Genomic DNA, 13764 nt, shown 5'->3' on the forward strand with positions numbered 1-13764 from the left:
CAAGTTCAATCATATATACAGATTGGGTCAGATTATACAGATTGGTCAAAATGTCCTATATAAGGAAACCAGTTGATTGCATCAAAGTCCCGACAAGCAGCATTCACTCCTGGGGAACCGTAGAGCCACAGGAAGAGTCATCTGCATTGTACATGGCTTTGCTGCAATCCCTCATACTGAGCAAGCATGAAGCGACAGTGGGAAGAAAAACCACCCATTAACGGGAAAAAAAAACCTCCGGCAGAACCGGGCTCAGTATGAACGGTCATCTGCCTCGACCGACTGGGGTTAAAGAAGACAGAACAGAGACACAACAAGAGAAACAAAAAAGCACAGAAGCACACATTGATCTAGTAATCTGTTCTACATTAGATGGTAGTAGCGGGTGAGTTCAATAACGATCACATTTCAAATCTTTTAATATAACATCTTGTCATGTCATCAGTCTGGTTTCAAGAAACAGCAAAGTGCATTTATTCGAGCAAAAAAAGTTGTGAATGACATTGTTGAAGCCTTGAATGTCAATTACGACTGTGCTGCCCTTTTCATTGACTTGTCTGAGCTATTTGATGCTGTCATATTATCCTTTGTCAAAAGCTGTCATAATTGGTTTGTCAGATTGTGCTGCATCTTGGTTTTCTAATTATCTGTCAAGTTGTAGACAATGTGTGCAAAACAGTGGTCTGTCATGAAATTATTTAACATCACAAAACAGGGTTCAGTTTTAGATCCAACTCTTTTCAATGTATGCAAACAGTGTCGTGAAATTTCTACTGATGCTTGTTACCATTTTTTATGCTGATGACGCTGGTTTAGTGCCATGCAAAAACTGTTACTGCTGTGCTTAAGTGTTGGCAGTCTGCTTTAGACATTCAGTTTGAATTGCTTTGTCTAAGACTAGTCCTAAATGGCGATAAGATAAAGGTCATACAGTTTGCTAGCAAAAACAAAGTTCCACAAATTCTACCTTCCATAAAAACAATGACAGGTACACCAATAGAATTTGTTGAGACTTACAAGTACCTTGACATAAAAACACTAAGCTTGCATTTAAGTCACATATTAACCATGTTGTAAAGAAGCTGAAGATCAAACTAGGGGTTTTCTTCAGGAGTAGATCTTGCTTTTCTTTTAGTGCAACAAAGCATCTTGTCTTAATAACCCTCCTACCTCTGTTAGATTCCTTATATTTATAAGAACACACCTGCCACCTATCTGCAGGTGGCAGGAGGCTGTCTATCACGGAGCATTAAGGGTCATAATAAGGTCTAAATGTCTAACTCATCACTGTCTTTTATATTCTCAGGTGGACCGACCATAATTATCAGGTAGAAGACTTGTGCATTGGTAAATTTTTATCTATAAAGCTATCCTTGACTTGTTCTCGCCATTTTATCATCTTACATGCTTCCTATGCAGGAGGACGTTTCCATCCAATTTTGAATGCAAAGGTTCTCTCCCTCAGAACTTATTTGGCAAATTTGTTTTCATCTCCTGTTTTGCACATTAACTCTTTTTTGGAAAAGCCAAAAACACCCCAAGTGGTTGTAAAAATGTTTTTGTGGAATTAAGGAAGTTATGTGATACTTCAAAATGCGCGCACACACAAAAAAGCATTATTGAAAACATGGCTACTTAAACAGTCCAGCCACAGACTTTGTTTTCAGGACTTTATCTCCTTCACTGTCCCGCTAATGTGATCAGAACTTGGGAAAAAGGCATATCTGTGCTGATTCTTATGTAACAATTTTTAATTATTTAAAAAAAATGGAGAAATCTTGCCATGAAACTTGCTCTTGCTTGACTAATGATGTAGTGACTTATTTTATGCAAGCTCAATATTGCTTAAAGTGCTAGAAACCATTTTCATGTTTTCTCTTCTCTCTTTTTTCTTCACCTACTTACATTAAGCTTTGCTCATGTGCTGAAAATGCTAATGAGTGCGAGAAAAGGTAAACAACATTATTTAAGAGCTACTAGCACACTGTAGCACTACTCGGTATTAGAGTTATGCAGTATGTCAGATGGATGTTGTCATCTTGATCTGAACAGACCATATCTTTGCAATTGCAAAAACTGCTGTCATGTAATACTGTATGCAATGTCTGTTCATCTGTAATATTGGATTTTTAAAACCCAATTAAAACTTGTTGGATATTTAAAACCCAATTGTTGGAATAATCTATACTTTAAGCTTGAGTTTTATTTTGGAAGAATGTGTGTTTCTTCTAAAAATTCCAATAACTCCCTGTTTTCATCGCTGATTTAGTTCCATTAGAAAGGTGGAAACTACATTTGCCATGCTATCCAATATTAAATATAATAATAAATATATTAAGAATATTTAAAGGCTTTAGTTTAAAAACCCAAATTTCTAACCCTCTTGACAATTGTTTTCTTTTTTACTTGGGGAGGAGATGTAGTTTTGGTTTAGTTTTCTCTTTTTGAGTGAACAATAGGCACTTATCACAGCTGTATTATAACTGGAAATATGTCATTATATACCTATACTTTTCAGGTTTCATTTTTGATGATTTCATCACAGCAAAATTTTATCTTGTGTATATTGCTTTGCATTTTATTCCACTTATCTCTATGTTTTGTTCCTGTCATGCCTGGATTTCCCCCTGGGCAAATTCAAGACTTATCTTATCTTGGTGAATCTCATACACTGGCTGTCCAAACACACACATGCACACAGATTGGGCCACATGAGAAAAAAAATCAAGTCTTGTCATATTTTTAAGTGTGGTCTATTTTTGTACACTGTTTTGCCAATCAAAAATACATCTTTTTTTCTGCTTATACTCTGTGTACTGTAGTTGTAACGATAAATCAGAGGACTGTGGGAGGAAGAACAAAACCTACTTGCTTCCTCATCCATCTACATTGCCCTTCATTTATATGAATAACTAGTCGGTTCGGCTGATATATTGCCAGGGATGGCTGCTGTTTCAAACAGAGATTCTATATGTTTGTATATCTTTTTATACACGCTTGCGCCATAATTCAGCCTGACACTTTTAGTATGTTTGGAAACCTTGGGATCCTTGCTGGTGCTAGAAATAAAGTAGTGTGGTCCTTTAGAGTAGTAGCTGTGCTGATCTATGGATGAAAAAAATAAAACAGTTGTTTTGATCCCAACTCAATTCTGTAGCATTTTTCATTGAATGTGTAACTGCAAATTCTTGGACAATGCTCAAAATAGCGACCTAGGGCAGTTGTTCACTTTAAGTTAACATTTCATTTGGTTCAGTTTATTTGTTCTAGTAAACATTACATTATTGCTTGTTTATTAAACCCTGCTAGCATATTTGTATGTGTTAACTGGAAATCATTACATAAAGAGAACAACTGCCCTGGTTCACTTTTTTGAGCGTCTCAAATGAAAAGTGAGTGAATGTCCTACAAATTCTGGTTAATGGCATAAAAGCAAGAGAAAATGTTTTTATCCAATTCCCCCTTTTTCTTTCTTTTCCTGTTTTACATTTAATAAGACCACAGAAACTAGTGAGCATCACCTGGATTTATTCGTAAACAAAACTGAGTGTCATCAGCATTGACATGCTATTGGTACAACTGTTATTGTAGTTTTCTCTGCTGTCCCTTTTGTTTCAGCTGTTTTTGAGCAGTTTGAACCAGTGTTTATTATTTGAACACAAGAACTACTATTTGCCACCTTGACTTTCTTCCTGCCAAGTTATTGGAAGACGTTTTTAATATGAGTAGTCCTACTCTGCTTTATTTTATTAGCTCCAGTTTTAGATCAGAATTGTGCCAACAGCCTTCAAATATCCTATTGTTAGGCCCCTTCTTAAAAAACCTAACTTGTACCCCTGGCTTCAGATTTCAACATAGCACAGAGCTTCAGATTTCAAAGTCTGGCTAATTCAAAGTATATAATGACATTGCTATGTCAATTGTTGGTAAGCGCCCTGGTGTCATGGTGCTGCAGAACCTCACCACAGCTTTTGATACTGTTGATCCTTCTATCCATCGATCTTGCTTAAGTCACGTTGGCATAAGTGCTTAAATGGTTTACATCTTAAATGACACACAGGTCTTTTACAGTTATTATTAAACACTTTCACTTCCACCAGTTCTCGTGTGTTGTGTGGGATGCCACAGGGTTCCATTCTTGTTCCAATAATTTTTCCCTCTATCTGCTGGCACTCAGGGTGCTTGGCACTGTCAGGGATCAGTTCCTCCGGCTTCACCATGGACAGTTCCGGATCATTCCACTCTGCTCAGTCCCACTCCAAGCCTGATCTGTTTCACCTGCTGCTCTAGTTATCCTGGACTCAATACACCTGCCAGCTCCCCTATATAAACTCCCTCAGTCTGTTCCCCACTGCTGGTCCGTCTTCAACCTTCAGATGCCCTCAGTTGATGTGTGTTCCTCGTCCGCCTAGCATCTGCTCCCTCACCAGCTCAGCCGTCCAGCTCCAGCCATCTTCACACTTCAGCTCCAGCATGGTATAGTTTCCTGGTTTTTTCATCCACTGCTCAAACCCTGCAATAAAGACTCCTTAATTGTGGCTCTGTGTGTGGCTGAATTCGGGTTCAATCCACAAAACCCTGACAGTACGGACCAGCCAAATGAACCTGTCACCCACACAGAGCCCGGAGCTCACCTCTTTCCTGAGCTCCACAGCGGAGCTCTTCTGTATCCAGCTCCGAGAAAGCCTGGATGCCATCGCCGCAGCCAGCCCGCCTTGGAAACGGCTGAATGCCGTCAACCACGCACGGGACATTTTCAAGGACCAGATCCAGCTCCTCTCAACCCTCGGAATCTCTGGGCTGTTTGAGGAGTTGGAGTGGAACTATCAGGCTGCGCATTCCCAGCTCCTCAACGAGCCACCTCCACCCAGACCACAGCTCACCTGCCTGTCCACCGTTGCTCCTCCCGTCTCTGCTGTCTCCGCCGCTGCTGCAGCTCCAGTCTCTGCTGTCTCCGCCGCTGCTGTAACTTCCGCCGCTGCTGTCTTTGCTGCAGCTCCTGATGCCTCACCGTCAGCAGCAGTTTCTACATCGCCGCCCGGCTCCTCCCGGCGCAGACGCCGGACTGGGCGGCACAGAAGATCTCCTGAGGCCAAGCCTGACATCCCCGCTGAAGCCGCACCAACTGCAGCCGACGTCACCTCCCTTTCTCCGGTGAGTCGGCCGAGCGCAGATGCTGCCGCTCAGGATAGTCTGGCTAGAGCACCCCGCCTTCATGAAGATCAGCTGTGGGACTTTTTCTACGGGGACAGGGACGACCTTCTCCCATGTTGGTCCGCCCCTGATGAAACTCCCACAGCCTACGAGGCCGGGGTGCACACCGCCTCTCCAACCACCGCAGAGGTTCCCACCGCACACGCCACGGCCCAAGCCTGCGTGGGTGTGCGCGCATCCGCCGAAAGCTCCGCTCTGCCAGCCGCCGAAAGCTCCGCTCTGCCAGCCGCCGAAAGCTCCGCTCTGCCAGCCGCCGAAAGCTCCGCTCTGCCAGCCGCCGAAAGCTCCGCTCTGCCAGCCGCCGAAAGCTCCGCTCTGCCAGCCGCCGAAAGCTCCGCTCTGCCAGCCGCCGAAAGCTCCGCTCTGCCAGCCGCCGAAAGCTCCGCTCTGCTGGCTATAGTTAAGGTTCCTGCTGCGCACGCCACGGCCAAAGCCCGCGTGGGTGCGCACATCTTGCCGACGCCGGCCGACGAGAGAAAAGCCCCGCCGGCCGACGAGAGAAAAGCCCCGCCGGCCGACGAGAGAAAAGCCCCGCCGGCCGACGAGAGAGAAGCCCCGCCGGCCGACGAGAGAGAAGCCCCGCCGGCCGACGAGAAAGAAGCCCCGCCGGCCGACGAGCAAAAATCCCCGCCGGCCGACGAGCAAAAATCCCCGCCGGCCGACGAGCAAAAATCCCCGCCGGCCGACGAGAAAGAAGCCCCGCCGGCCGACGAGAAAGAAGCCCCGCCGGCCGACGAGAAAGAAGCCCCGCCGGCCGACGAGAAAGAAGCCCCGCCGGCCGACGAGAAAGAAGCCCCGCCGGCCGAAAGAAGCCCTCAACCTATGCAGCTGGCTGTCTCAAGGGTCCCTGTGGCACACGCCACGGCCCAAGCCTGCGTGGTGCACGTTCCTATACCGCCGCCAGCGACTAAAGGTCCTGCTGAGCCGCCGCCAGCCTCTGAAGGTCCTGCTGAGCCGCCGCCAGCCTCTGAAGGTCCTGCTGAGCCGCCGCCAGCCTCTGAAGGTCCTGCTGAGCCGCCGCCAGCCTCTGAAGGTCCTGCTGAGCCGCCGCCAGCCTCTGAAGGTCCTGCTGAGCCGCCGCCAGCCTCTGAAGGTCCTGCTGAGCCGCCGCCAGCCTCTGAAGGTCCTGCTGAGCCGCCGCCAGCCGAAGCCCCGCAGTCCAGCGAGGGGGTCCAGGGGGACCCGCCTCCAGCCCACGCTTCCGAGTCCAGCGAGGGGGTCCAGGGGGACCCGCCTCCAGCCCACGCTTCCGAGTCCAGCGAGGGGGTCCAGGGGGACCCGCCTCCTGTCCACGCTTCCGAGTCCAGCGAGGGGGTCCAGGGGGACCCGCCTCCTGTCCACGCTTCCGAGTCCAGCGAGGGGGTCCAGGGGGACCCGCCTCTGGTCAAAGTTCCAAAGCCCCCAGGGGGTCGACCTGATCCGCCGGCCGACGAAAGACCTGTTCCGCCGGCCGACGAAAGACCTGATCCGCCGGCCACAACGCCCGCTCCTCCGCCGCTCACTCTGCTTTGCCGAGAACGGCAGCCACAACGCCCGCACCTGGCCCTGCCTCGCCGGGGTCGCCCACCGCGACGCCCGCACCTGGCCCTGCCTCGCCGGGGTCGCCCACCGCGACGCCCGCACCTGGCCCTGCCTCGCCGGGGTCGCCCACCCGCGACGCCCGCACCTGGCCCTGCCTCGCCGGGGTCGCCCACCGCGACGCCCGCACCTGGCCCTGCCTCGCCGGGGTCGCCACCGCGACACTCAGAGCCGGAGATCCTGCCGTTCTGCTGCCAGATGGCTGCGCCTCGCCGGGGTCGTCCTCCGCGACGACCGCCTCCAGAGACCTTGCTGCTTCGCCGCCTGCCACGTCCGGGTCGTCCTCCGCCGACCCACCTGGCCACCAGTCATCAGCCAAGCATCCTCCCGGCGCACCAAAGCAAGCCAGCGCTCTCAAGTACCCCAGCGCTCTCAAGTACCCCAGCGCTCTCAAGTACCCCAGCGCTCTCAAGTACCCCAGCGCTCTCAAGTACCCCAGCGCTCTCAAGTACCCCAGCGCTCTCAAGTACCCCAGCGCTCTCAAGTACCCCAGCGCTCTCAAGTACCCCAGCGCTCTCAGTTCTCCTAAGCCGCAGCTTGTGGTCTCCAGCTCTCCGCAGTGGCTTCCAGAGCTTTTTCGTGGCCGTCAACCCCCTGGTCGACCACCTGAACTTCCTCTTGTTTCGCCTTTGGCCTGCCAATCAAAGCCTCTCGTCGTTCGCCCTGGTTGGGTAGTTTTTTGTTGGACTCTCTCCCTCCGTCCTGTGCCTCCCTCCGCCCACCCTCAGTGGGTTATTTTGATGTTTAGACTATTTTTCTTTGGTCGTCTGGGATCCGACCTTGAGGGGGGGGTGATGTCAGGGATCAGTTCCTCCGGCTTCACCATGGACAGTTCCGGATCATTCCACTCTGCTCAGTCCCACTCCAAGCCTGATCTGTTTCACCTGCTGCTCTAGTTATCCTGGACTCAATACACCTGCCAGCTCCCCTATATAAACTCCCTTAGTCTGTTCCCCACTGCTGGTCCGTCTTCAACCTTCAGATGCCCTCAGTTGATGTGTGTTCCTCGTCCGCCTAGCATCTGCTCCCTCACCAGCTCAGCCGTCCAGCTCCAGCCATCTTCACACTTCAGCTCCAGCATGGTATAGTTTCCTGGTTTTTTCATCCACTGCTCAAACCCTGCAATAAAGACTCCTTAATTGTGGCTCTGTGTGTGGCTGAATTCGGGTTCAATCCACAAAACCCTGACAGGCACCACATGTCTTTCCACGGCTGTGAAGACCAAATCCATTTTGTTCGGGGAGAATCCCAACACTTACTTTAATTCTCTGAACTTTAAATTTAGTTATACTTTTAAAAATCAGGGTTGAGGGGATGTTTGACAAGAAGCTTAAATTGAACAAACAAGTTGATTCAGAAGTAAAACTGAGCTTTTACCATCCTCACTTTTTTCATCTAAAGTTAAGCCTTTTTTTTAAATATGCTGATCTTGGGAAAGCTATACATGTCAGAAGTGTACTTCTTAGGAGTAGAACTCAATTACAGTCAAGGCTGGCAGAGGCCATCCATCCATTTTCTAACACGTCTATCCATTGGGGTCACGAGAGGTGCTGGTGTCTATCTCCAGCTGTCAATGGGTGAGAGGCGGAGTACAACCTGGACAGGTCACCAGTCTATCACAGGGCAAGGCCGGCAGAGGCAACACTGTGAACTGAAAATGGGTTTAATAAAGTATAAATTTACACAACAAGGCAGGCATGAACAGGCTTTGCATCATAGTAAACAGTTGTGGAGCTGTTAGACATCGGATGGCAACAGTATAGACCCGTGAATGTAACATACCAGTATGTAACGCAGAGAGGTGGTTGCATAAATTAGATGAACAGAACAGGTGGATTCAATAACCTGATTGAGCATGGGTAAGAGAACTGACGTGGCAAGACCTGTAGAACATAATAAATGACTGAAAAGTATGAATCCGAAATGAAAACCATACCCAAACACCTAAATCTCGTGACAGAACCTCCCCCTCAGGGGTGAATACCAGATGCCCCCCAAAACGCCATGAAAAACAAAAATAACTTGAACAGGGCAGGCGGAGGGAGGGCTTGAAACAAAAACCAAGGTTCAGGCGGGTGACCCAGGAGCTGTGACACCACACACTTTTACCAGCTGAAGAAGTGCTTCCTGTAGCACTCTTTATTTCGGTGTCTCTCAGTCGTTCCTAATCAAGCTTCCATTGGTCCAAAATGTGGCTGCACATCTTTTAACTGACACCTCCACACACGAGCGCATTACACCCATTATGCCTTCCTTGCACTGGCTGCTTGTTTTTAAAGCTCTTAATGGTCTGGTCTGGCCCCAGCCTACTTTTTTTTTTTGTTAAGTTTCTACATGTGTGGTAGATCCCCAAGGTCATCTCAGTTGTTTTTCAATATTCTGAGAATTAAAACATTGGGGTGTCTGGGCCGCCTCAGTTACAGGACCAGTTCCCTATGGATTCCCGTTTAATTACTGACCTAAGTCTTTCATACTCAAAATTAAGATGTTTTTATTCAGGAAGGCTTTAAATACCCAGTAGCACTGTGCTATTTTATTTCAGACTTCTAACTTATATGTTCTTTTATCTACTGCAATTGTTGTATCTATTTTTGAAGGATTATCCTGAATTTATTGTAAAGCCCTCTGTCTGTCTGGTTGGCTGTTATAAAGGCCTATGAATGAGTGACAAATGAAATGAACCAGCATTAGAAGTAAATAACATTTTATGATGGCGTTTCCCAATGATAGCAGTCCTAATTATAACAGAACGGGCCCAGTTCAACACCCTGAGGACCATCAACATTAACAAAGTGAAAAAAACTATATTATTATGTGCAAACTGGAATTTGTAAAATGTAATTTGAATCAAGGGGTAAAACACGTCATCTCAGTTTTTTCATTATCTTTCGTCTGAATCAGGTGGTTTCACACTAAGGCTGAACGCCCATCCTTGTTTATGAATTGTTTTTAGTTCTGCTCACTGAACACCGTAGAGGTGTAATTTGTCTGATTATTGGAATGTTTTTGGTTTTAAACGCAGACATTTTGCTGCCGAGCTTTAAATAGCCAAGTTGACCGCAGAATATTTGGTAGCGAGGCGAGGCCATGCCCAGAAGTGTGTGCGGTTTGAGCGCGCGTGTGTTGGACAGGAGAGAAGAGTGGCATTGGAGAGCAATAGTGAATGGCTGCGCTATTGCATCCTCCCAGGAGACCTCTAAAACACACAGTCCCGTCTGCATAAGCGCACACAATACACAAACAGCAGCTCAGTCGACCCGCCTCCTTCATCCCTCACGAAAAAGAAGAAAAAAAACTCCCATCCTGATGGCATACCTCTCCATCCTGGCACCGCCCCTCAGCTAAAGTCAGCGCACACGGTCTCTCCTCTTCAGACATACGGAGAGACGGCGGTGCGTGCAGGGGGCCCCTCAGAGTGTGCGCATGTTGCGGGAAAGAGGTGCAGAGGCTGCGGCGCGCTGACGGGACAGGGCAGGGCATACTCCGGTGTGTCAGAGAAGTTCTGAAGGAGGAAGAGCTCGTTCACCTCTCCATGCGCAACAGAAAACGGACACAACCACGCTTGTCAAAAAAAGACAACATCCAGTTAAATGCTCGTTTTTTATTCTTGGTTTCTTTTTTATCCATTTCTGAGCGCTCTTCCCGTGCCTTGGGAGCTTACAGTAGCAGAGGACGGGACGGGATCCCTCGGATGCCGGACAATGGATTAACATCCCTCCGTGGATCCCTCAGTCTCGTTTACTCCTCTCCCCTCTGAGCCCCTCGTACCTCGGGATTATTTCCTCCTGTCGGACCTCTGCTCTCTGCCTCTCGAGATGAGGGAGGATCATGTTCTGCGGTGCGTCCTGATGCTCTGCTGCGCTCTCCTCTCCGCCAGCGCCAGCAACTGGCTGTAAGTTTTCCGAGCCTCCAGGTTTGTTTTCTCTTTTCACTGACCGGACCACCGCTCACACTTTCTCCCTCCATGCCCACAACACACACACACACACCTGTTCTGCTGTTTTCATGCTGATCCCCGCATCGCCTGTCCTCTTTACCCCCGGCTCAGCGGCCGCTCAGGTTAATTATTGACCATCCCAAGAACACTCTCACTCCCCTGTCAGCCTTAGTAAGACTGCAGGTCTTACGAAGGGAAGAACAGTCTGGCACAATGAAAGCCAGAAGAAGCAAACTAACATATCTGCTCTAAAGAGCGTTGCAGTGAGCCTTTACTAGAAATTAAATTGCGGGCGGCTACAATATTGTTTTCCATTTCATCTAAAAAAAATAATAATACTCGATTAAATGATATGACATGCTTGGTTTAAGAGAGGATTTTCCTTGTTTTCATTCGGCTTGGACCGGTTCGAGGTTCTATTCTCAGTGAAAATCCCTGTTTTAATGCATTAAGATTTACAAAGAAAAAGTTCAAATAAAATGCAGAAAACCACAAAATCTTATTCCTAACAATAATAATAACTATTATTCCTGTTACTGCCAGGATATTATGAAATGATTACAGTTTCAAGTGTAAGTGAGGGAAATTTTAATAATCTTTTTTTTTCATCCTGCTGACAAGCAATGTGCAGCAACAGATGGACACTGCTCCATTCAGCTGGACAAACTCTGGCACTTTATCTGCCCGTCTGTATAAAGTACGGTTTTCTCTGCATCTCATGAAAAAAACAAAACGGCAGACTACAGTGTGAATTGAATTGTTTTTGTATCTGTAAGGTTTGGGTATAACCTGAAACCATAAAAAAAGAAATGAAAAAAGAATCTCTATAACATGATCTAACTTTTTTTTATTTAAAACAAAGGAAACAATTAATTCAAGTTCTTCTCTAATAAAACGACATAATGATTTTTACAGGGATATGGTTTATTGTCATTTTCAAAACATACATAGATTCAAGCAGCAATAAAGAATAAACATCTAAGCCCGAATGCATCTTCTTCCAAGTGACAGAATAGTGACCAGCAAGCTGACTGGCAGTGCACAGCAAGAGGTGGGGAAGAGGCCACGGCACATTAAGCTGTGATCCAATAAAGGAACAGAAAGTTCTGGTCACTCAGCCAGTTTCTCTGGCATTGCTTTAAGACAACTTTGGTCTGTAGGAACAGTATGGTGGACAATTTTAGTAGCATTGAAACTTTAATGTTACCACCTTGGTATATTTCAAAAACTGTTCAGTCATATTTAAATCTGTTTCACTGAGCCCTGTACCACAGGATTTGAGGGACAATAACAACTTACTGAAGAGAAATATGATATTGCTTTAATTGAGTTTTTAAAATACATCAAATAGAAATTACAATGTTGTGATTGATTGAGTGAATAGTAAAATGTGCAATGTTCTGATTGAATAAACACAGTTAAACAACTTGTCAGAATCAGAGTTATTAATGTTATTATCAAAAACAAAGAACAAGTTAAAAATATTTCTTTGTAAAAATGGAACTAATTTCTATATGGGACATTCTGCCTGTGGCTAGACCTAAGGTTGTCATTGAAAAAGAGGGCCCAACCAAAGCATCAACAGAGACATTTACTTAATTTACCTTGCTGGGACAGCACTGCGCCTGACTCTGAGCTGCACCATGCCACCTCCTCCCGGGACCTGGGAGCCGGTCGGTTGGGCCACATGTGTGTGCCTGCTCTCCCAGCAGACCTGTGGGAGGTGTTTAGCTCACTCTCTGCATTCCTCTGCAGGCTCCGCTTCATTCTCTGCTGCCATTCATTTCCATTACCTTCCGAAAATCTATTTGTTTATGGGTGACTTTTTGTTTGTCTGTTTCCCCTTGTTCCATCGCAGGGAAAAGACTCGGCCGATATGACCTATGCCTGCCGCTGAGCCATTATTTAGTGGCAAATCACCACCATCCAAAAAGAGTGTCTTTAAACATGCCTTCGTTTCTCCATTTCCTCGTAACGGCGACCTTGTTAGATTTATAATGGCACTCTGTGTTTGCATCAGGATCGTGCTGCAGACAGGCTAACCCACATTGCTGACAGATTCATCAGTGTAAGTCAAATTAAAGCTATGCCAAACAGCACTTGCTGCCTTGAACTCTGTCACCGAGTGCAGGATAATTGTACTGTTTGGGAGCTGAAGGTGTGGTGACAGCAGCACACAGCAGGACATGTACGGGCAGGCTGCTGAGCTATGGGATTTACACTGTTCAGACAGATCTGTGCGCCGGGTTGTGTGGTCTGTAGGGGAGTCGTCAAGGCTGCAGTAAGGGTCAAAGGATGGCCAGCAGTTAGAGGGCTGTTAACAAGTGGCTATAAAACCTGTGACAACTATATGTAAGCAACAGCTTAATCTCTGTGGCCCCCTGGACCCCAAACAGATCACTTAAATTCAGTAAGAATAGATTAGATCAGATATCAAAATGATTCACTTGTACAACTTCCTGTATAAGGTATCATTTTTCATCCCTGCTGTTTAATTTGCTTCATCTCTTGTATTTTTCAGCAGCAAGGACATGCTGCCACTCTTAGTCTTCTAACCTTGTTTCTACATCACAAAATACTCAAAGTGTCCAGTGTGTCATATAGCTGTTACATAAAAAAACACACTTTTTTATAGTACTGTTTTAATCTAAAATTCATTTCGGACAATGTGCTAATTACTAATAGTTAATCTAAGAAAATAAATAGCAAAGGTACCAAAGAAAGCATGAATTTAAAGGCATTTTCTTTCTAATTGATTTTATACCCAAGCTTGAGATATATTAAAAAGTGATGAAACAACAAGAGAATCTGTTTATCCATAGTCTATACCCGCTTAGCCTTACAGGGTCACAGGATGGTTGGGTGGGTGACACCCTAGACAGGGTGACAGCCTATCACCGGACAAAACGAAGACACAGGACAAACAACCTTGTGTGCATGAACATTTTTGCTGAGGGTAACTTAGAGAGAGCAATGAACCCAACATGCATGTTTTTGGACTGTGGGAGGAAGCCGGAGTACCCGGCACAAATCCT

General features: G+C 46.6%; 1 protein-coding gene across 1 annotated transcript in view; it reads left to right on the forward strand.

Moving 5' to 3' along the window:
• Positions 1–10499: 10499 nt before the first annotated feature.
• The window catches only part of wnt4 (wingless-type MMTV integration site family, member 4), a 35352-nt gene continuing 32087 nt past the window's right edge, over positions 10500–13764 (forward strand). Inside the window, exon 1 of the mRNA XM_012853670.3 lies at positions 10500–10684. Within this exon, the coding sequence (XP_012709124.1) occupies positions 10608–10684 (77 nt within the window). The 5' untranslated portion in view covers positions 10500–10607. The remainder of the gene's footprint in view (positions 10685–13764) is intronic.

This window comes from Fundulus heteroclitus, chromosome 20 (genome assembly GCF_011125445.2).
Source record: "Fundulus heteroclitus isolate FHET01 chromosome 20, MU-UCD_Fhet_4.1, whole genome shotgun sequence".
In the NCBI taxonomy this organism is placed as follows: domain Eukaryota; kingdom Metazoa; phylum Chordata; class Actinopteri; order Cyprinodontiformes; family Fundulidae; genus Fundulus; species Fundulus heteroclitus.